Source organism: Salmo salar, chromosome ssa11 (genome assembly GCF_905237065.1).
Source record: "Salmo salar chromosome ssa11, Ssal_v3.1, whole genome shotgun sequence".
In the NCBI taxonomy this organism is placed as follows: Eukaryota; Metazoa; Chordata; class Actinopteri; order Salmoniformes; family Salmonidae; genus Salmo; species Salmo salar.
In genome coordinates, this window is record NC_059452.1 from 88,597,181 (window position 1) to 88,624,768 (window position 27,588).

Consider the following 27,588-nt stretch of genomic DNA (forward strand, 5'->3'; position numbering starts at 1 on the left):
TGTGCACTGAAACCACTGAAACCACTCGGAGTTGAATATCCTCAGAATTGCTTCATCCGATATTGGATCGTTTTCATTGTCGCTCTCGTCACTTTCATCTGGGGGCAAATCCCCCGCTGAGCCCTCTTCAACTCGCAGCAGTCCAGCCTTTTGAAACCCGTTGATGATAGTGGTTTTTTGACAATGCTCCACGCTGTCAGGACCCACTGGCAGACTTGACCATAAGTTGCTCTTCGCATGCGGCCCGTTTTAGTGAAGGATTTCTCCCCACTTGTCATCCAAGCCTCCCACTGAACACGGAGCGCCACCTTAAATGCACGATTTACACTGATGTCGAGTGGCTGCAAATACTTTGTGCCCCCAGGAATCAGGGTGACAAAATGACTACCGTAATCAGAATGATGGGAAGTTTGAGCGCTCTCGATTTAATCTAAACAGTAAACAAAAAAAGTTGTTTGACCTTAACCCGTTCGGCAATTTCATTGGTCTAATGAAAGCTTCATGCCGCTAAAAAACTGAGCACGTCACATTTACATTTTTACATTTTAGTCATTTAGCAGACGCTCTTATCCAGAGCGACTTACAGTAGTGAATGCATACATTTCATACATTTTTTCCCGTACTGGTCCCCCGTGGGAATCGAACCCACAACCCAGGCGTTGCAAACACCATGCTCTACCAACTGAGCCACACGGGACCAGAATGTGCTTTTTTTAAGCGGGAAAAATCCATATATTAGCCATGTCATTATTTAAGCCGCGAGGTTCAAAGCATGGGAAAAAAGTTGCGGCTTATAGTCCGGAAATTACGGTAGAATAATATTTTTTAATATGACAAAAATTACAGGGTAGTATAGGCCTATAGGCTACTGCTGACACTGACAAACAGATCAATAAAAACGACCTTGTCTGTAACCATCTAATCTACAGTAGGCCTATGAAAAAGGAAAACACATTTTACAGGCCTACCATTTGGAAAGTAAACACCTAATGCCAAAAAGAGAAGGCTAATCTGTGTGTAGAGGATTTAAAAAAAATCTCAACAGCTTTTCAGCAATTTTGATTGAACAACAGTGTTTTTCAAAGTAGCTTATCTTGAGATATTGGCTAGAGCGCATTGGCCATCACCGGTGAGTAGCCTATGCTTCATCTTCATCATTGGATGAGTCAGTGTCACTAGAACGTTTATTTTGTAGCCTGAAGGAACACCTACGTGAGAATGCTATTCATTGAATACAGTTCAGCGTTCAACACCATAGTGCCCTCAAAGCTCATCACTAAGCTAAGGACCCTGGGACTTAACACCACCCTCTGCAACTGGATCATAGACTTTCTGACAGGCTGCCCCCAGGTGGTAAGGGTAGGCAACAACACATCTGCCTCGCTGATCCCCTCAGGGGTGCATGCTCAGTCCTCTCCTGTGCTACCTGTTCACCCATGACTGCATGGCCAGGCACAACTCCCAACACCATCATTAAGTTTGCCGAAAACACAACAGTGGTAGGCCTGATCACCGACAACGATGAGACAGCCTATAGGGAAGAGGTCAGAGACCTGGCCGTGTGGTGCCAGGATAACAACCTCTCCCTCAACGTGATCAAGACAAAGGAGATGATTGTGGACTACGGGAAAAGGAAGACTGAGCACGCCCCCATTCTCATCGACGGGGCTGTAGTGGAGCAGGTTGAGAGCTTCAAGTTCCTTGGTGTCTACATCACCAACAAACTATCATGGTCCAAAATAGGTTTGCAAAGGGTCGGAAATTTTCCACGGGAAGTTAAGGCCGGGAATTTGGGGAATTTTGCTTAAATTCATCAAAAAAGTTAGCTTATAACAGTGAACCTTTTTGTGGGATACACATAAGACAATTCTAGGTCTTGTGGAATAAACTCCCCAATTCAATGGAATTGCAACCCTCTGCATGCACAGTGCATTCTGCCATCACATGTCCAGTGCACTCTTCCATCACATGTACAGCTGATTCTCAAGATCTTGCACACTAATGAAATGCTATTGAGCCCACACTTCTACACTGTCTGAGCCAAGGACTACATGCTTTCTGGTACGTTTTGATTACAATACCGGGTGGGGTGAATATATTTTATATGACATATTACTTTTTGTTAACTAGTAAATAGTAGCCTACAGCAAAGTGTGTTTAAATAATTTCTAAGATGTTAACAATTTCTGTTTGTTAGTTTTTGCTACCATGTGGGTTTTAGCTTGCTTGAGCCTGCTAACTGAGGAGTGTTAATTCACCTGTTTGCATACATGTTTCATTGTAATATATTTATCTTGCTAAGGAGTGGTTTAATCTAACTGCTTAACTATTTATCTGTACATGGAATTGTATTTTTAATTTTTGTTCACAATTTTTTTCTAATCTTTACAGGAAAAGGGGGTCCAAAAGTGTTGTCACAGGGGTTCTCTCTGCTACCGCACGGCAAGAGGTACCGGAGTGCCAAGTCTAGGCCCAAAAGGCTTCTTAACAGCCATAAGACTCCTGAACAGCTAATAAAAATTCTACAGTGTAAATGTCTTTTACACTGCTGCTACTCTCTGTTTATTATCTATGCATAGTCACTTTAACTCTAACTACATGTACATATTACCTAAATTACCTCGACTAACCTGTGTCCCCACACATTGACTCTGTACCGGTACCCCTTGTATATAGCCTCGCTACTGTTATTTTACTGCTGCTCTTTAATTATTTGTTATTTATATATATTTTTTAATTACTTATCTATTTTTTACTTAACACTTATTTTTCTTAAAACATGTTTAAAAAAACATCTATTCACATTTATTGAAAATTAATTACAGAAATACCTCATTCACACCCCTGAGTCAATACATGTTAGAATCACTTTGGCAGCGATTACAGCTGTGAGTCTATCTGGGTAAATCTTTAAGAGCTTTGCACACCTGCATTGTACAATATTTACACATTATTCTTTTTAGAATTCTTCATGCTCTGTCAAGTTGGTTGTTGATCATTGCTAGACAGCCATTTTCAAGTCTTGTTCTGGGATTGATTTGCACTTTTCGCACCAAAGTACGTTCATCTCTAGGAGACAGAACGCATCTCCTTCCTGAGCGGTATGATGGCTGCGTGGTCCCATGGTGTTTATACTTGCGTACTATTGTTTGTACAGATGAACGTGGCACCTTCAGGCATTTGGAAATTGCTCCCAAGGATGAACCAGACTTGTGGAGGTCTACAATTTTTTTTCTGAGGTCTTGGCTGATTTATTTAGATTTTCCCATGATGTCAAGCAAAGAGGCACTGAGTTTGAAGGTAGGCCTTGAAATACATTCACAGGTACACCTCCAATTGACTCAAATTATGTCAATTAGCCTATCAGAAGCTTCTAAAGCCATGACATCATTTTCTGGAATTTCCCAAGCTGGTTAAAGGCACAGTCAACTTACTGTATGTAAACTTCTGACCCACTGGAAGTGAATTATGTGAATTATAAGTAAAATAATCTGTCTGTAAACATTTGTTGGACAAAATTACTTGTGTCATGCACAAAGTAGATGTCCTAACCGATTTGCCAAAACTATAGTTTGTTAACAAGAAATTTGTGGAGTGGTTGAAAAACTAGTTTTAATGACTCCAACCTAAGTGTATGTAAACTTCTACTTCAACTGTAACTGTATGTGTGAGATACAGAGAGGAGATAGTCATTAAAAATAATGTTGAACACTATTATTGCACACAGAGTGAGTCCATGCAACTTATTATATGATTTGTTAAGCACATTTTTACTCCTGAACCTATTTAGGCTTGCCATAACAAAGGGGTTGAATACTTATTGACTTAAGACATTTCAGCTTTTCATTTTAAATGAATACAAAAAAATGTCTAAAAACATAATTCCACTTTGACATTATGGGGTATTGTGTGTCGGCCAGTGACACAAAATGTCAATGTAATAAATGTTTAATTCAGGCTGTAACACAAGAAAATGTGGGAAAAAATCAAGGGGTGTGAATACTTTCTGAAGACACTATATAACCTAAATATGGAGCACAGAATTTAAAAAGACAGATTGAACTTAATTTAGCCAATAAAAATGTTTTTCATATTTAAAGATTTGGTTTGTATTAATAAATAGTCCACAATAATAACAATGATATACAATAATAAAATGATCAAACAAATTATTATAAATAAGAAAAAAATCTAGAATTTACAACGCAATTCCAAATCAAATCAAATTTTTATCGTCACATGCGCCGAATACAACCTTACCGTAAGTAAGCAATTCACCTGTTAGACACATGTGACAAATAAAATGTGATTTGATTTGGAATTGTATTCTACCTGAATAGCATGCTGCACAGTAGCCTGCATTTGGCCATTTGTGTGGTATTAAAAAATATTCTGCTAATGTCTTCTACCATGTTAATGACGTAGAATTGCATGCAATGCATTTATAAAAGGCAAAAAAAATCTACATGCACATTTTTTGGGTCCATGTGTGGAAATCCTAAAAACGTAACTGCTCAACTGTATGCCACTACGCAAATGCGATTATAGATGCATGCAATGATTTATTATAAAGGGGATCCCCCCAACTCAAAACCTCTTCCTGCATTTATGGATCTGTGATAATGACGTTTTGCTCGCTCAAAGTCACACTTGCAAGCTCTCAAGTTGAATTTGTGCTCTCAACTAGCCAATGCACCCGCTGGACCCATCCCCTGCTCCCTTGACCACATTGTTCTCTCTTAACTCAGTGTTTGCTCATGCAATATGATGTTTCATCTTGCTCGTGTGTACCATCTCGCGCCAGTTCAACTTTGGAATCGGATTTGACTTCATAAGACTCACCTTGTTTACACATCCAGTGCTGAGGAACAATCCACCCTGTCCTATACTCCTGTGACACCCGGGCCTGGCTCCACGAGGGGACAAAAGGGGTCTTCGCCCCTTCATTTGAAACTTGTGCCACCTCAGTTTAAGTTTTATGTCTCTATATAAAAATAGCTAAATGAAAATGATTGAATGACAGTATCTCCACTGCGCTGTATCAACACTATAGACAGAGCGCACGGCGGAGTGTGTGTTTGTGTGTTGGGGACTATGGAAAGCCACTGGGGTGGTTATGTATGACTCCTTTGTTTTTCCATAAAAAGCGTTGGAAAACGCTGCTTATCTGTGGGCTACATGAATAGCGTTGTAGGTTACGTGAATAACGAGATATATGCCTCCACCTGTAATATTGGATTTGGATTTATAAGGATGGGGTCAAGTCAAGTTTAGCCTGCAGTTAAAGCTGCTTCACTCACGCCCCACCACTACAAAGTTTAGCTAGCTGTAAAAGGCGTTAGTGTTATTAGCTCTAACCAGCTAATATGCCACTGCCACGATGCGCCGCCAGGATAATGGCTCAACAGCCCAATCCACCCCTGACTATCCCTGACAATCTTGGAACAGAGGAGCCAGCCCAGGTTTGTACCCTAGTCACAGGTTTTCTGTCTAAAAAGTTAATTTAATAGCAACTGGTTTATAGGAAGAGAGTGGCTGGAATACTCAGTTACTGCAGATGCTGCATTTTAGTTCCCATGTCGAAAGTTCTGTGTTGGGTCCAGTGCTAACACAGACAAGTCCTTCACCCAAGCTGGGTATTCTAACTGGAAGCATGCTATTGATACAACCAAAGGATTCGCTAGGCACGCATGAAGCAAGGAGCTTTTGAAATGCACTGCACTGTGGAAAGAAAAATAAGTTGTATTCGGCTGCATTCACATAGGCAGTTTGTAATAGGTGAATTACCCTATCTATCTTGTAGCCTATATTCATTACCAAAATGGCCTTGCTTTAGTGTGTAGGGCGCTGTCCATTGAGCTGACATAGCGCAGATGGGTTGCAGATTTCGCGCCAACCTGTCACTTCCAAAGCACTCAATGATCTCAGAGTCTCAGCATTTGAACTTTATGTTTATTGTGGTATATAATTCCAGTGCAAGAACAACCCAAAATTGTGCCCCCTCACCGATTTCAACTGTCCCCTTAGTCACTTTATCCTGGCGCTGGGTTTGGTGACACCTCCCTCTCTGACAGAAGTGTGTGTGTGTGTGTGTGTGTGTGTGTGTGTGTGTGTGTGTGTGTGTGTGTGTGTGTGTGTGTGTGTGTGTGTGTGTGTGTGTGTGTGTGTGTGTGTGTCTGTGTGTGTTTTCCAATCTAAATATTTAACAGATAAATAGTTTAGATTGGGGAGATTAAACAGTGTCAAATGAAGAGGGGCAATGGAAAGTGCAGTGGGTATGTTGTGTATGTGTGTGAATGGGCGAGCTGTCTGTATATGGGCAAACTTGCAGTGAAATGCTGCTTGTGAGACAAAACAAAAGTTTTCCATAGTCTTGTGAAAGTGACTTTGGAAAAAGCACCAAATGGGCTGTACCACTTGACCTCGGATTAGGGGTGTGCAAGTAAGGGAGGATAATCCTACACAACACAACACACACCCAGCCCTCTTGTGGAGTGCTCCACTGTCAGTCAGACAACAAAGCAGTCTGTGAGGGGATTACTCTCTCTTTCTCTCTCCTCTCTCTCTCTCCTTCCCTCTGTCAACTCTTCATTAGTGGATTCACCCTTTCATCACTTACTCAGTAGCTCGATCTCTCCATGTATCCTCTTTTTTCCCTATCAACCACTTTCTCGTCCTTCATCACGTTCCGTTGAAATGTGAGCAAATTTGTGGGGAATGTTACCACTGTTGTTACCTGAGATCAGGGACAGTGACAGATCTATCTGGAACTGATTTATTATTAACACATGACCAGTGAGAATGTTACCAGTCAGAAAAGGGACTAGTGGTGGAAGCTGCATTTGGAGTGTTGTTTGGGATTCTTGGCAGAAGACTAATCTGTTGAAATCTCTTCAGTAATCCAATGGTTTCATTAAATCTTGCCTAAGGATATGGACAGGAATCAGTTAAAGGGTGCATGACATAAAGGACTTTTCTCCCTTTCACATGTTTTGTACATGTATGGCTTACCTCCACACACTAACATTTGCTTTTTTCATTTTACACACCCTCGTAGCTACCTGCCAGTATTATTTTCAAATCCCCTTTCACCGTCCTTCTCATTTTTAATTTTCTGTTTCAAAGGTGCTTCCCTGGCAGGCCTTCAAAGCCTTGGCAGAGCATGAGAGCGTGCTGTGGAGAATGGAGTAATTGCAGTCTTAAGATTGCACTGATGATGGTTTCACTGTGAGGTGGTGGGGGGTGTCTGATGACGTTCCCTCCAATATGAAATGAATTCTCAAAACAGTGCATCACTATAGTAAAAACACATGCTTGGCTTTTACCGTGTTTTTTTGTGCTTGTTTGATCTGAATTCTCTTTCAACCCTTTTTGCTCATTTTCCCTCCCATCTTTCCATGTGCCTCTCTCCCTCATGTTTTTCTCTATCCCTGCCTTCTCTCTCCGTCTCTGCCTGCTCCTCCCTCTCTTTCATAAAGGTTAAGTGGCATAAATAATATTTTCTGTATGCCTCGCAGAGCATTATGGGTAATTGGGGAACCATTGAATGGAGAACAAGGTCCAAGAGCCATGTCAGCAATAAGAAAAAACCTAAACAAACTAATCTGGCAAAGGACATGTAGTTGTTTTAACAAACCAGAGACAGATTTTCCTTTCAACATCCACCTAATTGAAACCAACTCGCTCTCTAGCTCTGTCTCTTTCTTTGTCTCTGACGTTGGATATTCAATATCTCCATCTTTCTGCTTCAAATACACACACTTCTCTCTTATGAAACTTTTTTCAATTTTTTTTTTTACAAAGAATGAAAACCTAGATGTTCCCTGGCTTGCTTGTATGTGTGAGGGGGACAGGAATGAAGAAGGCAAAGTGAAAAGCAGGAGGGAGAGAAGGGAGTTGAGGATGGCGAGAAGGGTCTAGGGAGTTCTCTCTCTCCTCGGCACTCTCCGACTTTCTTCTGCACTCATCCTCCAAACAAAGAGAAGGGGTATTTGTAGTCTGCTCATCTCTAATCAACCATGTGATTTGGGTTTGATGAGCCTTTTCATGTGTGGTTAGAGTCCGGGGCCTCAGGGTGCATGTCTACCTTTCACAGCCTGATACAACTGAGAGTCAGACAAACGCAGCTCCACTCCACAACGTTTAGAAAACGGCAACTTGTAAGGAACCAACCTTAGAGTGGAATGCCGTTGTTGCGTCTGAGCTCTGGGTGTGTCATGGCTGGTCTATGTTAAGGGCATCGTCTGATGGGGACTGAGTCATGAGGTAGGATTGCGGGTGCTATATCTCAGTCCTTAACTCATTAAATAACACCGATAAAGGTTCAAAACAACACTCACAAAACACTTCAGATAAAGCAGCACTCACTTAGTAGGTCTGGGGGAAGGCTCCTGGAAGGGCACGCTAGTAGCATTTCACCAAATGGCTGTTTTAGGGGACTGACGCCACAAAGTTCACATTTATACACCTTCCTAGACCTGAAAATGATGTGTTAACCAGCAGAGCCTTCCCAGCTCCGATTGCACTCAATTATGGTGTTTGTACAGTAGTTTTTACACTGCTGCTACTCGCTGTTTATTATCTATGCATAGTCACTTTACCCCTACCTACATGTACAAATTACCTCGACTAACCTGTTCCCCGCACATTGACTAGGTATCGGTACCCCCTGTATATAGCCTCGTTATTGTTATTTTGTGTTAATTTGTATTTATTTTACTTTAGTCTATTTAGTAAATATTTTCTGAACTATATTTTCTTAAAACCGCGTTCTTGGTTATTAAGGGCTTGTAAGTAAGCATTTCACTGTTGTATTCGGCGCATGTGACAAATACTATTTGATTTGATTTGATTTATTGGCATGTAATTAACTATGGTGTGAAACCCTAAGAGCTGTGTATAAAATACTTTTCAAGTTTCAACTTTATTTGTCCCAGAGAGCAATTGGTTTTGCAGCAAAGGAGCATAAAAAACAGTGATCATATCAAATGGATCACAGTGACTACAATGAGCTGGTCCATCAAGTCATAGGTCTGACAGCCATCAATACACATTTATACAGTAGGCACACTAGTGATCAACATACAACTGTATAGCAAGCCAAAGCTGCCTAATTATTCTTCTTTTTTATTTTACTAGGCAAGTCAGTTAAGAACTAATTCTTATTTACAATGACAGCCTACCCCAGCCAAACTCGGACGACGCTGGGCCAATTGTGCGCCACCCTATGGGCCTCCCAATCACTGCCGGATGGGATACAGCCTGGATTTGAACCAGGGACAGTAGTGACACCTCTTTCACTGAGATGCAGTGCCTTAGACCGCTGCGCTACTCAGGAGCCCATAAGTAAATGCTCTGTGCATTCTTAGATCATCTCGTCAACAACATATCAACAATGTGCTGACAAAAACAAAAAAAACATTGTCAACATCACCTTCATCATCCTCATCAACAACATATTACCATCGTCTTCCTCAACATCATCATCCCTAGCCTTCCCTGTATTGAAAAGGGAAATGGCTATAGGGGTGAAGGAGTGCTTGTACCTCAGTGGCGGTCAGTAAGATGAGGGAGGACGCAATTTTTTTTTATGAGCATGGCCTTATTTCTATTACAGCATATTGGATGACTGTCATTCATATTCCATTCACTCAGCTCAATGTAACATCGATAGGTTTAGGCTACTACATGATATTCAAACGCTCCCTATACCCATCATGAGGTTGCTACAACCTAGCCTATGAATGAAAGTGTACAACGTACACTACTGTTCAAAAGTTTGGGGTAACTTATGTTTTTGAAATAAAAGTACATTTTTTGTCCATTAAAATAACATCAAATTGGTAAGAAATACAGTGTAGACATTGTTAATGTTGTAAATGACTATTGTAGCTGGAAACGGCAGATTTTTTATGGAATATCTACATAGACGTACAGAGGCCCATTATCAGCAACCATAACTCCTGTGTTCCAATGGCATGTTGTGTTAGCTAATCCAAGTTTATCATTTTAAAAGGCTAATTGATCATTAGAAAACCCCTTTGCAATTATGTTAGTTCAGCTGAAAACTGTTGTCCTGATTAAAGAAGCAATAAAACTGTCCTTCTTTAGACTAGTTGAGTATCTGGAGCATCAGCATTTGTGGGTTCGATTACAGGCTCAAAATGGCCAGAAACAAAGACCTTTCTTCTGAAACTCGTCAGTCTATTCTTGTTCTGAGAAACGGCTATTCCATGCGAGAAATTGCCAAAAAACTAAAGATCTCGTACAACGCTGTGTACTACTCCCTTCACAGAACAGTGCAAACTGTCTCTAACCAGAATAGAAAGAGAAGTGGGAGTCCCCGGAGCACAACTGAGCAAGAGGACAAGTACATTAGAGTGTCTAGTTTGAGAAACAGGTGCCTCACAAGTCCTCAACTGACAGCTTAATTAAATAGTACCCGCAAAACACCAGTCTCAACGTCAACAGTGAAGAGGCGACTCCGGGATGCTGGTCTTCTAGGCAGAGTTGCAAAGAAAAAGCCATATCTCAGACTGGTCAATAAAAATTAAATATTAAGATGGGCAAAAGAACACAGACACTGGACAGAGGAAATCTGCCTAGAAGGCCAGCATCCCGGAGTCCAAACCTTTGAACGGTAGTGTTATCAGGAATCAAGGTAAGACCCAAGTGCAGACTGTGTTGAAGTAACAATGTTTATTTAACCAACAGGGGCAGGCAAATGACAGGTCAAGGCAGGCAGGGGTCAAATATCCAGAGTAGTGGGGCCAAGGTACAGGACGGCAGGCAGGCTCAGGTCAGGCAGAGGTCGGTAATCCAGAGGTGGAGCAAAGGTACAGGACGGCAGGCAGGCTCAGGGACAGGCAGAGTGGTCAGGCAGGCGGGTATGGGGTCAGGACAGGCAGGGGTCAAAACCAGGAGGATGAGTGGGGAAAAATAGGAGCTGAGACAAAACACTGGTTGACTTGAACAAACAAGACAAACTGGCACAGACAAACAGAAAACACAGGTATAAAAAACACAGGTATAAATACCCAGGGGAATAATATAGGCAACACCTGGAGGGGGTGGAGACAAGCACAAGGATAGGTGAAACAGATCAGGGCGTGACAATTTTACGTGTACAGGTCGAGAGAAATTTGAGTAATTAAGGTGACAGACATTGACACATTCAATCCCGCCTTGCACAATCTTGCCTGCATCTAGTTGATCTAGGGTGTAATTATTAGTTGCAAATTAGAGTTTATATTGGACACATTCAGGTATGTTTATCCTCGTTTCGTTCCATTTTCTTCCATTTAAGAAACGTTTTTCAACAGAATCGGCAGAATGAATACACCCCTGATCACATGCAAACACAGTTCACTTTCATAGCAGCCACATATAAACAGCACGATCCCTTTTATTGTTGGATAATTCCTTCTTGCGTCTATGTACTCTCCTCCTCTCACCTTTTCCCTTTGCCAAAAAACCTTTCCAAGCAAAAGCTTCATATCATAACCACTAACTGCTACACACAGCCTAAATCGTTGTCACCATATTAGCTAACGTCAAGTCAACATAGTTCTAGTAGCTAACGCATTAGTAAACCGACTACAATCATGCAGTACAATGTACAGTTAGCAAACAGTTTAGCATTTACACCGGCGGACCCCAGTGGCAATAAATGTATAAAACTAAAAGCTTACCTTGACTTGGAAGAGTTCTGGTGTTGGATAACCATAGCTAGCTAGCTAACATAGCATCCATCTCTGTTTGAGCCAGGTGTTTGAGTAGGCTAAACTAGCTAGCTGCATTCGCTTGGTAAGAAACTGAAAGTGAAAAAAATATGAAATATAGCTAGCTCACTCTCTGTCTCTCTCTTGCTTATCCTTCATTTTTAATAAATTATTTTGTTCAAAACTGTTCAACTATTGTCTTCTCTTTGACTCAGCTACTCACCACATGTTATGCGCTGCAGTGCTAGCTAGCTGTAGCTTATGCTTTCAGTACTAGATTAATTCTCTGATCCTTTGATTGGGTGGACAACATTTCAGTTCATGCTGCAAGAGCTCTGATAGTTTGGAGGATGTCCTCCGGAGGTTGTCATCATTTCTGTGTACATCTATGGAAAGGGGTGAGAACCACGAGCCTCCTAGGTTTTGTATTGAAGAAGGGAAAGTAGCTGTCCTCTGGCTACACCATGGCGCTAACCTACAGAGTGCTGTTGAGACTACTGTAGACCTTCATTACAAAACAGTGTGTTTTAATAGATGATTTGGTGACGTGAATATATTTAGTATAGTTTTATCTAAAAATGACAACTTTTTAAAAATGTTGCACTATTATTATGAAATTCACTTAGGAGGATGTTCCTCCCCTTCCTCTGAGGAGGAGCCTCCACTGTTGTTCCTGTTTGTCTTAACAGTGGGGAATCTAAACCAGGAGCCAGAGGGTAGGACCTGAAACTAATAGTGACCTGGAACTCACCACTTGTCTGCTGTACAGATCAGACAGACTACTCTGCTGGACTTCTGTGATCTGACTGCCCACTTTCACTATTCTAGCTTGTTTGGTTTAATGGCTGGCCTTGTTACTGGCTGGCCTGTACACCATTCAAATGCTAAACCATGTTCCACCTCATGCCAGTGAAAACCGTGGTCTAATGAACCAGGCCACCTACCAACGTGTTCACACTGGGTGGGCAGATAGGCTGAGGCTGGCTGAGTGGGCTGCAGGCCCTGGTGCCTCCTGGTACGGTCCTTCTCTATACAGGACCTCCAGACCGGGACAGGGGCAGTAGCATGGAGCTGCAAGGGAGATTACAGGGGAAGTTTGCCTGAAAACATCTTCAACAGAGCATTGAGGCAGAATGGTGTGGGCAAACATGGAGCTTGAAGTGTATTCACATGAGGTGGGGTTACAGCTAGAACTACAGCTAGTTGAGTGCAGTGGGTGTGAAATAAGAGGAGAAGGGTACAGGCAGGCAATTAAGCAAACACCCTCATTCCCATAAACACTGGGCCATGAAGGCGGCCAGAGGCCATTACAATCTGCCCACAGGGGTAATAAGGCCGTGGGAGCAACACACTGAATCCTCTGTAGCATCACATACACCACAAGTAGAGACTGTAATGTAAACACAATGGTAAACACAATCTAGCAGATATGCACTCACACGCATAGATTAAAAAGTCAAGTAAGCTATGGTTGCCCTTCCTTTGACCTGTGTGTTGTCAAACAACGACTGACTGATTCATACTGACCAGTTTTCATTTGATATTAATAGTTCAGATTATGCATGCAATCCTGATGCATCATTTATGGCACGATTTTAAAACTCTACCATGAATGTGGCATCAGAATGTGTTTCATCATCAGCTCTGTTGTTTTATAAAGAGAAGTTGAAAGAGAAAATTCAATATTCATGTAGTTCGCTTCAGCGTCAATGTAAGATCAGATGAATGGAAGTTCCCCCAGATGAGCATCAAGCAGAAGTTTAAAGGAGCCCACTGTTCTTTATAAGGCCCACAACTATGTTGAATATGGCCACGGTCCATGCTCCGTAGCTATGTTCAACCATGCTTTCCATCTAATCCCACTAATACTTGGAGGACCTTCAGCAGTCTCCGAGGTCCATTTGCAGACTCCAATCCTAGCCTTCAACAGTGTGCTGTAACTTTGAATTGACTTAACAAGGTCAATGGTGTGTAGATGTGAATGGCATCAGGCTTCTAGTGCCAGGATGTGACCTCAGGCTAAAGTTATGACAGGAGGTTGACAGTGTTGGACCTGTTGTAATCACTGATGTCACGTGTAGAAATGTCACAGACACTCTTGATTGGCTACTTGAACACAGCAGTGTATGATGGGGATGTTGAGTCATGGGAATGTTGAAATTAGGAGGACAGATATAAATACTTTTTGGATTGTCTCAGTAAGGAGACTTAAATAGCTCTGTAGCAAACCAATACTGTATGCCACAATATAATGCACGTAAAGTGCAGAAGTGAAAAGATAAACAGTAACCAGGTTTTCATCCAACCTTTTTATGCGAGTAAAGTACATGTCGGAAAAACATTTTCACTACAGGCCTGATGGAAACAGCAAATTTGCCAGTAAATGTTCCAATTGTCAACAAAACAAAATACGCTAGACAAGGTGGGATCTTTACGTGTCTATATAATTAATTATGCAACAAATGGCGCAAATATTGATATAATAACCATCATAGCGAAGTAAACTTTGAGTCACGCGATGACATGTTATGTGGTCCTCCCTCTACGACTCGGGAACGTATGCGATGGAAACCCATTTAACTTGTATTTTTTATTAGTTTATTGGGAATTTAACCGCAAAAGTAATTTTTATGTGCACTACGTCATCACTTTTATCTGCAACTAGTCAATTTGATGTAAATACATCTGGTGGGACATTTTTTGAATATTTGCATAAAAATCTGTCGGCAATTGGATGGAAAGCTAGCCAGTAACCACGTCTCTGTCCACAGTTTTATGTGAGTAAAGACATACTGTATAAACAAAATCACAACAGCTGTGATGGAAACAGGAAGTTTCGGTACAATTTTATGAATGTTGACAGATAATTTGATCGTTGTACATCTTATAGTGTCTGTAAAATGTATTATGTGACAAATAGCAGTGGAAATGTCATTATGCACAAATATTGATATAATAACCATCATATCGAAGTAAACATGGAGTCACGCGATGATGTGGTGTGTGGTCCTCCCACTAGGACTCTGGAAACCATGCAGTTTAATTGCTCTATGATCTTGATGCACCTTTCCAATAAATATTGATGGTCTTATTTTGGTGACATGATGATTGCTGCTTGACTGCCGTTTGACAAATACAAATATTTTCACTGTTATCCATAATCTCATCATAATCTCATCCTATGACACATCAATGGTACATTTTGGTGTTTCTCAAGGTTCCATTTTAGGACCACTATTGTTTTCACTATGTTGTTTTCACTATATATTCTACCTCTTGGTGATGTCATTCGGAAACACAATGTTAATTTCACTGCTATGCGGACGACACACAGCTGTACATTTCGATGAAACATGGTGAAGCCCCAAAATTGCTTACCCTGGAAGCCTGTGTTTCACACATAAGGAAGTGGATGGTGACAAATGTTTTACTTTTAACTCGGACAAAACAGAGATGCTAGTTCTAGGTCTCAAGAAGCAAAGAGATCTGCTGTTTGATCTGACAATTAATTAGCCTTGATGGTTGTACAGTCGTCTCAAGTAAAACAGTGAAGGACCTCTGCATTACTCTCGACCCTGATCTCTCTTTTGACAAAAGATACAGTGCCTTCGGAAAGTATTGACTTGACTCAACTTTTTTCACATTTTGTTACGGTACAGCCTCATTCTAAAACGTATAAATAAAAATAAAACATATCCTAATCAATCTACACACAATAACCCATAATGGCAAAGCAAAATCAGGTTGAGAAATTTTTGCTGATGTATTAAAAATAAAACACTGAAATATAACATTTACATAAGTATTCAGACCCTTTACTCAGAACTTTGTTGAAGCACCTTTGGCAGCAATTACAGCCTTGAGCCTTCTTGGGTATGACGCTACAAGCTTGGCACACCTGTATTTGGGGAGTTTCTCCCATTCTTCTCTGCAGATCCTCTCAAGCTCTGTCACGTTGGATGGGGAGCGTTGCTGCACAGCTATTTTCAGGTCTCTCCAGAGATGTTCGATCGGGTTCAAGTCCGGGCTCTGGCTGGGCCACTCAAGGACATTCAGAGACTTGTCCCGAAGCCACTTCTGTATTGTCTTGGCTGTGTGCTTAGGGTTGTTGTCCTGTTGGAAGGTGAACCTTTGCCCCAGTCTGAGGTCCTGAGCGCTCATGAGCAGGTTTTCATCAAGGATCTCTCTGTACTTTGCTACGTTCATCTTTCCCTCGATCCTGACTAGTCTCCCAGTCCCTGCAGATGAAAAACATCTTTAGAGTCTTTAGGTGCCTTTTGGCAAACTCCAAGTGGGCTGTCATGTGCCTTTTACTGAGGAGTGGCTTCCGTTTGGCCACTCTACCATAAAGGCCTGATTGGTGGAGTGATGCAGAGATGGTTGTCCTTCTGGAAGGTTCTCCCATCTCCACAGATTGCTCAGTTTGGTCGGGACGGCTAGCTCTAGGAAGAGTATTGGCGGTTCCAAACATCTTACATTTAAGAATGATGGAGGACGCTGTATTCTTGGGGACCTTCAATGCTGCAGAATTGACTACGCTTCCCCAGATTTGTGCCTCGACACAATCCTGTTTCGGAGTTCTACGGATATTTACTTCGACCTCATGGCTTGGTTTTTGCTCTGGCATGCACTGTCAACTGGGACCTTATATAGACAGGTGTGTGCCTTTCCAAATAATGTCCAATCAATTGAATTTACCACAGGTGGACTCCAATCAAGTTGTAGAAACATCTCAAGGATGATCAATGGAAACAGGATGCACCTGAGCTCACTTTCGAGTCTCATAGCATAGGAGCTGAATACTTATGTAAACAAGGTATTTCTGTTGATAAATCAGCAAATATTTCTAAAAACCTGTGTGTAGATTGCTGAGGATTATTTTTATTCAACCCATTTTAGAGTAAGGCTGCAACATAACACAATTTGGAAAATGTCAAGGGGTCTGAATACTTTCTGAAGGCACTGTATCAAGAATGTTTCATGGGCAGCTTTTGTCCGTCTTCATAAAAATCTGAAACATTTTGTCAAAAAATTATGCAGAAAAGCTAATCCATGCTTTTGTCACTTATTGATTAGACTAGTGCAATGCGATACTCTCCGGCTATCCGGATAAAGCACTAAATAAACTTCAGTTAGTGCTAAATACGGCTGCTAGAATCTTGACTAAAACCCCCAAAATGTTGAATATTACTCCAGTGCTAGCCTTTCTGGCTTCCTGTTAAGGCTAGGACTGATTTCAAGGTTTTACTCTTAATCTACAAAGCATTACATGGACTTGCTCCTACCATCTTTCCGATTTGGTCCTGCCGTACATACCTACATGTACGCTATGGTCACAAGACGCAGGCCTCTTTATTGTCCCTAGAATTTATAAGAAAACAGCTGGAGGCACGGCTTTCTCCTATAGAGCTCCATTTTTATGGAATGGTCTGCCGATCCATGTGAGAGACACAGACTCAGTCTCGGCCTTTAAGTCTTTACAGAAGACTCATCTCTTCAGTAGGTCCTATGATTGAGTGTAGTGTGTCCCAGGGGTGCAGTGGAGTGACGAACCACCCTTGCTGTCTCTGCCTGGCTCCCCTCTCTCCACTGGGATTCTCTGCCTCTGAACCTATTACGGGAGCTCAGTCACTGGCTTACTAGTGCTCTTCCGTGCCGTTCCTGGGAGGGGTGCGTCACGTCGTGCTAGGCTTTTTTCGCTATACTTGACTTGAGTGGGTTGAGTCACTGACGTGATCAACCTGTCCGGTTTTGCGCTCCCTCGGGCTTGTGCGGTGGAGGAGATTTTCGTGGGCTGTACTCAGCCTTACCTCAGTGTAGTAAGTTGGTGGTCTGTTGATATCCGCCTAGTAGTGTGGAGGCTGTGCCTTGGCAAAGTGGGTGGGGTTATATCCTGCCTGGTTGGCCCTATGCTGCAATAGTCTATGTGCCGTGGGCCTAGGGTCAGTCTGTCCTATCTGGTGAAATTCTTCTGTCTTATCTGGTGTCCTGTGTGATCTTAAGTATGCTCCCTCTAATTCTCCCATCTCTCTTTCTCGCTCTCTCTCTCCCCCCTCGCGGAGGACCTGAGCCCTAGGACCATGCCTCAGGACTACCTAGCCTGATTACTCCTGGCTTTCCCTGTCCCCAGTCCACCTGGTTGTGCTATTGATCCAGTTTCAACTGTTCTGCCTGCGACCCTCCCTCTCCTTCTCTCGCTCTCTGTCTCTCTCTCTCTCAGTCTCGCTCTCTATCTCTCCCTCTCTACTGCATCTGCTGTCTTGACCTCTGAATGCTCGGTTATGAAAAGCCAACTGACATTTACTCCTGAGGTGCTGACCTGTTGCACCCTCTACAACCACTGTGATTATTATTTGACCCTGCTGGTCATCTATGAACGTTTCAACATCTTGAAGAATGATCTGGCCTTAATGGCCGTGTACTCTTATAATCGCCACCCGGCACAGCCAGAAGAGGACTGGCCACCCCTCAGAGCCTGGTTCCTCTCTAGGTTTCTTCTTATGTTCCTGCCTTTCTAGGTATGTTTTCCTAGCCACCGTGCTTCTACATCTGCGTTGTTTGCTGTTTGGGGTTTTAGGCTGTGTTTCTGTATAAGAACTTTATAAATACATTTGATTTGATGTTGGCTAGCCTATCCACACAGCCTACCCGCACTGTATCTGCGAGCTGTTGGCTAGAGCGCACGTGCCAAGACCAGAGTAGGAACATTTGTTATTTAATCTAACAGATTTTGTGACAAAACTATCGGTAGTTGAAAATGCAATGGAAACGTGTAGCCGATGTGAAATGGCTAGTTAGTTAGCGGTGGTGCGCGCTAATAGCATTTCAATCGGGTGACGTAACTCGCTCTGAGACCTGAAGTAGTTGTTCCCCTTGCTCTGCAAGGGCCGTGGCTTTTGTGGCGCTATGGGTAATGATGCTTTGTGGGTGTCAGTTGTTGATGTGTGCAGAGGGTCCCTGGTTCAAGCCCAGGTTGGGGCGAGGAGAGGAACGGAAGCTATACTGTTACAAACGCATGAAACTTTTGATTTTTATTCGGTATATGAAAACTTTTGCAAAAAAATACATTTTGTGTGCACTATGTCATCACGCCCTAATTTTTATTTGCAACAAGTGAGTTTGGTGAAAACGCCACTGGTGGGAAAATTCGCATATCGTCTTTATGCAGATTTTAGAATATTTGCATGAAAATCTGTCGCCAATTGGATGGAAACCTAGCTAGTGATAGACATTATTTGATTACTCAACATAGGGAGGAGCTGGCTCAAAACTCAAAGGCCTGCACAATAATTATCTACTTACATTGCTAAATGTGTGTGTAGAATAACTAGTGTAGGATCCCATGTGATAGCATGGATGTGATGTGTGTGCTGAGTGGAAGATGTCTCTGTGAGATGTGTCCTGACAAATGAAAAGGTCAGTTTCTCTCATTATCTGTTCTATCTGTGCAGATCAGCTCACTGTGAAGCTCAGGCCCGTGTAAGTGTGATCATGCAGGACCAGGACCTAGTTTTAGTTGTCCATTATGGTCCAGGTCAAAGCCACTACATGGTACATACTGTATCCTTCATAGTGTCTCCTACTGTAGCCTATGTCACAGGAAAACCTCAAAGTGAACGTAACAGCCAATGATTTATTATCATGCTCTGTCAAACTCCCCAAACCCTTGTTTCCCTCTCTCCCAAAATACCGTGATCCGAGAGAAGGAAAGAGAGATGAAGAGAAGGAGAGAGAAAAGGAGCCTGTAGGACCATGTTTTATTTGTCTGCTTATCCCTCCCTGTGCTGAAATGTCACCAGGCTCTCAGGGAACTAAGCACTTAATGGAGAGCTCTCTGCGCCTTCATCTGCTCAAGGGTTCTTCTACACAGAGCTCTAGTCATCAGGTGGTGTAATATACTCTGATGTTAGACTCAAGGGTTCTTCTACACAGAGCTCTAGTCATCAGGTGGTGTAATATACTCTGATGTTAGACTCAAGGGTTCTTCTACACAGAGCTCTAGTCATCAGGTGGTGTAATATACTCTGATGTTAGACTCAAGGGTTCTTCTACACAGAGCTCTATTCATCAGGTGGTGTAATATACTCTGATGTTAGACTCAAGGGTTCTTCTACACAGAGCTCTAGTCATAAGGTGGTGTAATATACTCTGATGTTAGACTCAAGGGTTCTTCTACACAGAGCTCTATTCATCAGGTGGTGTAATATACTCTGATGTTAGACTCAAGGGTTCTTCTACACAGAGCTCTAGTCATCAGGTGGTGAAATATACTCTGATGTTAGACTCAAGGTGGGGAGTTTAGAATGGTTTCACCCTGAAATGACCATGAATTCACAGGGAATGAAATGTGTCCTCTAGAGTCTAGAGACTGTCAGCTGGCGTTGTTGGATTTAGCAGGAATTATGGGGAATTTACAGTGGAATGCCCAACAGACTACAAAGACCACCGCGAAGTCCCACAAGTCTAAGAAGTTGTATTAAAAACAACCATGAACAGGAAACCATGGCAGCATAATTGACTTTAGGATTATTAGGGAGACAATTAGAGAGTTTGGTTGTCCATGAATTTGTTTTTAAAAACATTTTACTCCAGCTTGCTGGCAAACATTGTGAAAGAATGCAGAATTACCCAGACAAAGGACACATCCAAGTTTGTGGTCTTCATTCCTTCCCTGAATCTGCTCTGTATTGCAGAGTTGACTCTGCCTGTCTAATGGTCGGCTGCAAATTGCAGTCTTGTTAAACGTCTTGTTAATGTTGTTGATGCGGTGCTGATATGAGGCTGTGATTTGATTTGTATTCACTGGGAAATTATTTCCATAAGGGCATCCTCTAAATGACAGGGTAATGTGTGTTGCGACTGAAGTGGTCCCTGGGGATTGGCCATGCAACACAACACACACACATTCATCTACAGAAAGAAACACACATACATGTACAACTCTCACAGGCATGCATGTACCCTCACACCCAGTGCTCCCACAGGCACCTGTCTGTGCCTCAAAAATGTGCCATGAATAAATGAGAGGCCTCCTCTCCAAACACAAGCTGTCAGACACAAAGATGGGTAAATATCACACTGCCAATCACTGGTTGCCATGGATACCATTCTCACCTCTGTCTCTCTTCCTCTCTCTCTCTCTGCAGGTTTCAGGATGACAGGGGGTATGTGTTGTACCCCCAGATAGGGGATCGTCTAGACCTGATCTGCCCAGCCTCCAACCCCCAAGGCCCCCGCTCCCCCAGTGAGTATGAGTACTACAAGCTGTACCTGGTGTCCACGCGCGAGCAGGCTGACCGCTGTGAGGTGATGGGCGCGCCAAACCTGCTGCTCACCTGTGACAAGCCCAACAGTGACATGCGCTTCACCATCAAGTTCCAGGAGTTCTCCCCCAACCTGTGGGGACATGAGTTCAAGACCCTGCAGGACTACTACATCATAGGTGAGGGGATGTGTGTGCATGTGTATGTCTGCATGTGAGAGAGAGGATCGGATGTGTGTGTGTGAAAAGGCACACGTTTTAGAAATGTCTGGTATGCACAATGGAAGCACTGTCATTACAGAACACCTTGGAAACACTATCGTTACAGAACACCATTGAATAACTATCGTTACAGAACACCATGGAAACACTATCATTACAGAACACCATGGAAACACTATCATTACAGAACACCATGGAAACACTATCATTACAGAACACCATGGAAGCATTATCATTACAGAACACCATGGAAGCTCTATTGTTACAGAACACCATGGAAACACTATCATTACAGAACACCATGGAAAAACTATAATTACAGAACACCATGGAAGCTCTATTGTTACAGAACACCATGGAAACACTATCATTACAGAACACCATGGAAAAACTATAATTACAGAACACCATGGAAACACTGTCGTTATAGAACACCATGGAAACACTATCATTACAGAACACCATGGAAGCACTATCGTTACAGAACACCATGGACATACTATTGTTACTGTCACGTCCTGACCAGTAAAAAGGGTCATTTATCATTGTAGTTGGTCAGGGCGTGGCAGGGGGTGTTGTTTTTGTGTGTTTTGGGGTTTGTTTGTTTCCAGGGGATATGTTCTAGTTTTCATTTTCTATGTTCGTTTTTCTTTGTGTGGCCGAGTATGGTTTCCAATCAGAGGCAGGTGTCGTTGGTTGTCTCTGATTGGAAGCCATACTTAGGCAGCTTGTTTGTTTCCTGTGGGTTGTGGGTGGTTGTTTCCTGTACAGTCTGAGAACCTTACGGAACTGTTGATTGTCGGTTTGTTATTTTTGTCTAAGTGTTCACGTTATTACGATCATAAAAGAAGATGAGCACTATACCCTCTGCGCTTTGGTCCCCTTTCATCGACACTTATGACAGTTACAGAACACCATGGAAACACTATCGTTACAGAACACCATGAAGACACTATCATTACAGAACACAATGGAAACACTATGGTTACAGAACACCATGGAAACACTATGGTTACAGAACACCATGGAAACGCTATGATTACAGAACACCATGGAAATGCTATCGTTACAGAACACCATGGAAACACTATCTTTACAGAACACATTGGAAGCACTATCGTTACAGAACACCAGTGAAGAGCTATTATTACAGAACACCATGGAAACACTATCGTTACAGAACACAATGGAAACACTATCGTTACAGAACACAATGGAAACACTATTGTTACAGAACACCATGGAAACGCTATCGTTACAGAACACCATGGAAACGCTATCGTTACAGAACACCATGGAAACACTATCGTTACAGAACACAATGGAAACACTATCGTTACAGAACACAATGGAAACACTATTGTTACAGAACACCATGGAAACACTATTGTTACAGAACACCATGGAAACACTATCGTTACAGAACACCATGGAAACACTATCGTTACAGAACACATTGGAAACACTATCGTCACAGAACACAATGGAAACACTATCGTCACAGAACACAATGGAAACACTATCATTACAGAACACCATGGAATCGCTATCGTTACAGAACACCATGGAATCGCTATCGTTACAGAACATCATGGAAGAACTATCAATACAGAACACCATGGAAACACTATCATTACAGAAAACCATGGAAACACTATCGTTACAGAACACCATGGAAGAGCTATCGTTACAGAACACAATGGAAACACTATCGTTACAGAACACCATGGAAACGCTATCGTTACAGAACACCATGGACACTATGGTTATAGAACACCATGGAAACACTATCGTTACAGAACACCATGGAAACACTATCGTTACAGAACACCATGGAAGAGCTATCGTTACAGAACACAATGGAAACACTATCGTTACAGAACACCATGGAAACACTATTGTTACAGAACACCATGGAAACACTATCATTACAGAACACCATGGAAACGCTATCGTTACAGAACACCATGGACACACTATGGTTATAGAACACCATGGAAACACTATCGTTATAGAACACCATGGAAACACTATCGTTACAGAACACCATGGAAACACTATCGTTACAGAACATTTCAGGAAAAAGTTATGCTGTACATTTATGTTTGTGCTCCTTAACATTCCAGTTTGTCATGCATTTCTGTGTCTCTATGAGAAAGAATTTCCATATGTCTCTCACAACAAGGATGACAACAGATCAGCCCCTCGGGGTGGCAGAATGTGTGCGTGTGTGCACGTGCATGTGTATGTGTATACGTGTGTGTGTGTGTATGTGTGTGCACGTGTACTTGTGCACGTGTGTGTGTGTGTGCACGTGTATGTGTGTGCGTGTGTATGTGTGTGCACGTGTACTTGTGCACGTGTGTGTGTGTGTCTGTGTGTGTGTGTGTGTGTGTGTGTGATGTCTGGGGCTCAGGAGTGTGTGTACTCCTCTGCATGACAGGAGCATGTCAGCAGATCTCTATATGGGCCTGCTCTGATCCAGCCATGACAGACAGCGACGAGACACAGTGTCACTCACATCGGATCCACTCCCCACACTGGGGAAATAAGGAAAGGAATGATGATACACTCTTGTATTGTAAATCCAAACAAGAGTGCTTGGAAAATATGCTCACTGCATGTAGACCAGATGCATATTTTTCTTCAATTGAATCTTTACAAAGGTTATGAAATGGTTGTATATTCTGATGTGGGCATTCTGGCATAGTTTTGTCTTCTACCTTTATGACAGATGCTAGATGGACAGGCGCGTGTGGCGTGTGTGTGTGTTAGTGTGTGTGTGTGTGTGTGTGTGTGTGTGTGTGTGTGTGTGTGTGTGTGTGTGTGTGTGTGTGTGTGTGTGTGTGTGTGTACGTGCGTACGTGTGTGAACCTAACCATGGGGAAATCACATTTAATTAACCTATCTTGGCATTTGTTAATTTTTCCAATATGGCAGTAATGAGTTGGAGCACTGAGAGACAGAAAGCTGGGCGAGGAGAGGGAATTCACTCACCGGCCTGCTGTTTTACATATTTGCATAAACATGTTGAGGTCATTTGAGCACTGGTGTTTAATTGACCGTAATGCACCATGGAGAGCTCAAGGACACAGTGGGGGAATGACCCAGTCGACTGGGACTCCAGCCCACAGCTCAGAGTCAGGCAGCTAGCCATACCACAGCCACACTAGACCAGCCTAGCCAGCAAACATGGCACTCAGGGCCAAAGCTGCAGGTGTGTGTGTGTGTGTGTGTGTGTGTGTGTGTGTGTGTGTGTGTGTGTGTGTGTGTGTGTGTGTGTGTGTGTGTGTGTGTGTGTGTGTGTGTGTGTGTGTGTGTGTGTGTGTGTGTGTGTGTGTGTGTCTAGGTGTGTGTGTGTCTAGGTGTGTGTGTCTAGGTGTGTGTGTCTAGGTGTGTGTGTGTGTGTGTGTGTGTGTGTGTGTGTGTGTGTGTGTGTGTGTGTGTGTGTGTGTGTGTGTGTGTGTGTGTGTGTGTGTGTGTGTGTGTGTGTGTGTGTGTGTGTGTGTGTGTGTGTGTGTGTGTGTGTGTCTAGGTGTGTGTGTGTCTAGGTGTGTGTGTGTCTAGGTGTGTGTGTGTGTGTGTGTGTGTGTGTGTGTGTGTGTGTGTGTGTGTGTGTGTGTCTAGGTGTGTGGGTATGTCAGCTTTTTTAGCTTTGGGTTTCACGTATTGTGCTCAGTAGTGATGTTGCATCCGGCATCCGGTTAGATAAAGTCAGACAAGTTGATGCAGGTATGTTGATGCAGTTGAGGCAGTTGATGCAGGGGGTGGCAGCTAGCCTAGGGGTTAGAGGCAGCTAGCCTAGGGGTTAGAGGCAGCTAGCCTAGGGGTTAGAAGCAGCTAGCCTAGGGGTTAGAGGCAGCTAGCCTAGGGGTTAGAGGCAGCTAGCCTAGGGGTTAGAGGCAGCTAGCCTAGGGGTTAGAGGCAGCTAGCCTAGGGGTTAGAGGCAGCTAGCCTAGGGGTTAGAAGCAGCTAGCCTAGGGGTTAGATGCAGCTAGCCTAGGGGTTAGAGGCAGCTAGCCTAGGGGTTAGAGGCAGCTAGCCTAAGGGTTAGAAGCAGCTAGCCTAGGGGTTAGAGGCAGCTAGCCTAGGGGTTAGAGGCAGCTAGCCTAGGGGTTAGAGGCAGCTAGCCTAGGGGTTAGAAGCAGCTAGCCTAGGGGTTAGAGGCAGCTAGCCTAGGGGTTAGAGGCAGCTAGCCTAGGGGTTAGAGGCAGCTAGCCTAGGGGTTAGAAGCAGCTAGCCTAGGGGTTAGAAGCAGCTAACCTAGGGGTTAGAGGCAGCTAGCCTAGTGGTTAGAGGCAGCTAGCCTAGGGGTTAGAGCGTTGGGCCAGCAAATGAAAGGTTGCTGGATTTGAATCCCTGAGCTGACAAGGTAAACATCTGTTGTTCTGCCCCTGAAGAAGGCAGTTAACCCACTGTTCCCTGGTAGGCCGTCATTGTAAATAAGAATTTGTTCTTAAATGACTTGCCTAGTTAAATAAAGGTAAATATATATATACACTGCTCAAAAAAAGAAAGGGAACACTTAAACAACACAATGTAACTCCAAGTCAATCACACTTCTGTGAAATCAAACTGTCCACTTAGGAAGCAACACTGATTGACAATAAATTTCACATGCTGTTGTGCAAATGGAATAGACAACAGGTGGAAATTATAGGCAATTAGCAAGACACCCCCAATTAAGGAGTGGTTCTGCAGGTGATGACCACAGACCACTTCTCAGTTCCTATGCTTCCTGGCTGTGTTTTGGTCACTTTTGAATGCTGCCGGTGCTTTCACTCTAGTGGTAGCATGAGACGGAGTCTACAACCCACACAAGTGGCTCAGGTAGTGCAGCTCATCCAGGATGGCACATCAATGCGAGCTGTGGCAAGAAGGTTTGCTGTGTCTGTCAGCGTAGTGTCCAGAACATGGAGGCGCTACTAGGAGACAGGCCAGTACATCAGGAGACGTGGAGGAGGCCGTAGGAGGTCAACAACCCGCTACCTCCGCCTTTGTGCAAGGAGGAGCAGGAGGAGCACTGCCAGAGCCCTGCAAAATGACCTCCAGCAGGCCACAAATGTGCATGTGTCTGCTCAAACGGTCAGAAACAGACTCCATGAGGGTGGTATGAGGGCCTGACGTCCACAGGTGAGGGTTGTGCTTACAGCCCAACACCGTGCAGGACATTTGGCATTTGCCAGAGAACACCAAGATTGGCAAATTCGCCACTGGCGCCCTGTGCTCTTCACAGATGAAAGCAGGTTTACACTGAGCACATGTGACAGACGTGACAGAGTCTGGAGACGCCGTGGAGAACGTTCTGCTGCCTGCAACATCCTCCAGCATGACCGGTTTGGCGGTGGGTCAGTCATGGTGTGGGGTGGCATTTCTTTGGGGGGCTGCACAGCCCTCCATGTGCTCGCCAGAGGTAGCCTGACTGCCATTAGGTACCGAGATGAGATCCTCAGACCCCTTGTGAGACCATATGCTGGTGCGGTTGGCCCTGGGTTCCTCCTAATGCTAGACCTCATGTGGCTGGAGTGTGTCAGCAGTTCCTGCAAGAGGAAGGCATTGATGCTATGGACTGGACCGCCCGTTCCCCAGACCTGAATCCAATTGAGCACATCTGGGACATCATGTCTCGCTCCATCCACCAACGCCATGTTGCACCACAGACTGTCCAGGAGTTGGCGGATGCTTTAGTCCAGGTCTGGGAGGAGACCCCTCAGGAGACCATCCGCCACCTCATCAGGAGCATGCCCAGGCGTTGTAGGGAGGTCATACAGGCACGTGGAGGCCACACACACTACTGAGCCTCATTTTGACTTGTTTTAAGGACATTACATCAAAGTTGGATCAGCCTGTAGTGTGGTTTTCCACTTTAATTTTGAGTGTGACTCCAAATCCAGACCTCCATGGGTTGATAAATTGGATTTCCATTCAGCACATTCAACTATGTAAAGAAAAAAGTATTTAATAAGATTATTTCTTTCATTCAGATCTAGGATGTGTTGTTTAAGTGTTCCCTTTATTTTTTTGAGCAGTATATATTGTAAGAGTGGTAGACACAGTCATGTTTTACTGTCAGATTAGCGTATTCAGTGAGCGGTTCTCCTGCGCTGCGTTTATAATAGCTCTGACAACTTGGTTTGATTGCTCTGCAGTCATGTGGCTCTTTTCACTTCAGCCAAGACAACATGAGTGATGAAAGTGGCAGTCAAACAACACAATGCATGAGAGGAGGAAAGGGGATACCTAGTCAGTTGTACAACTGAACGCATTCAACTGAAATGTGTCTTCCGCATTTAACCCAACCCCTCTGAATCAGAGAGGTGCGGAGGGCTGCCTTAGTCCACATCCACGTCATCAGCATCCGGGGAACAGTGCCTTGCTCGGGGA

At 43.3% G+C, this 27,588-nt stretch overlaps 1 protein-coding gene across 1 annotated transcript in view; it reads left to right on the plus strand.

The window, feature by feature from the left end:
• The window catches only part of LOC106563380 (ephrin-B2), a 57,939-nt gene that overhangs the window by 14,299 nt on the left and 16,052 nt on the right, over positions 1 to 27,588 (plus strand). Inside the window, exon 2 of the mRNA XM_014128888.2 lies at positions 20,867 to 21,162. Coding sequence (XP_013984363.1) covers positions 20,867 to 21,162 — 296 coding nt within the window. The remainder of the gene's footprint in view (positions 1 to 20,866; positions 21,163 to 27,588) is intronic.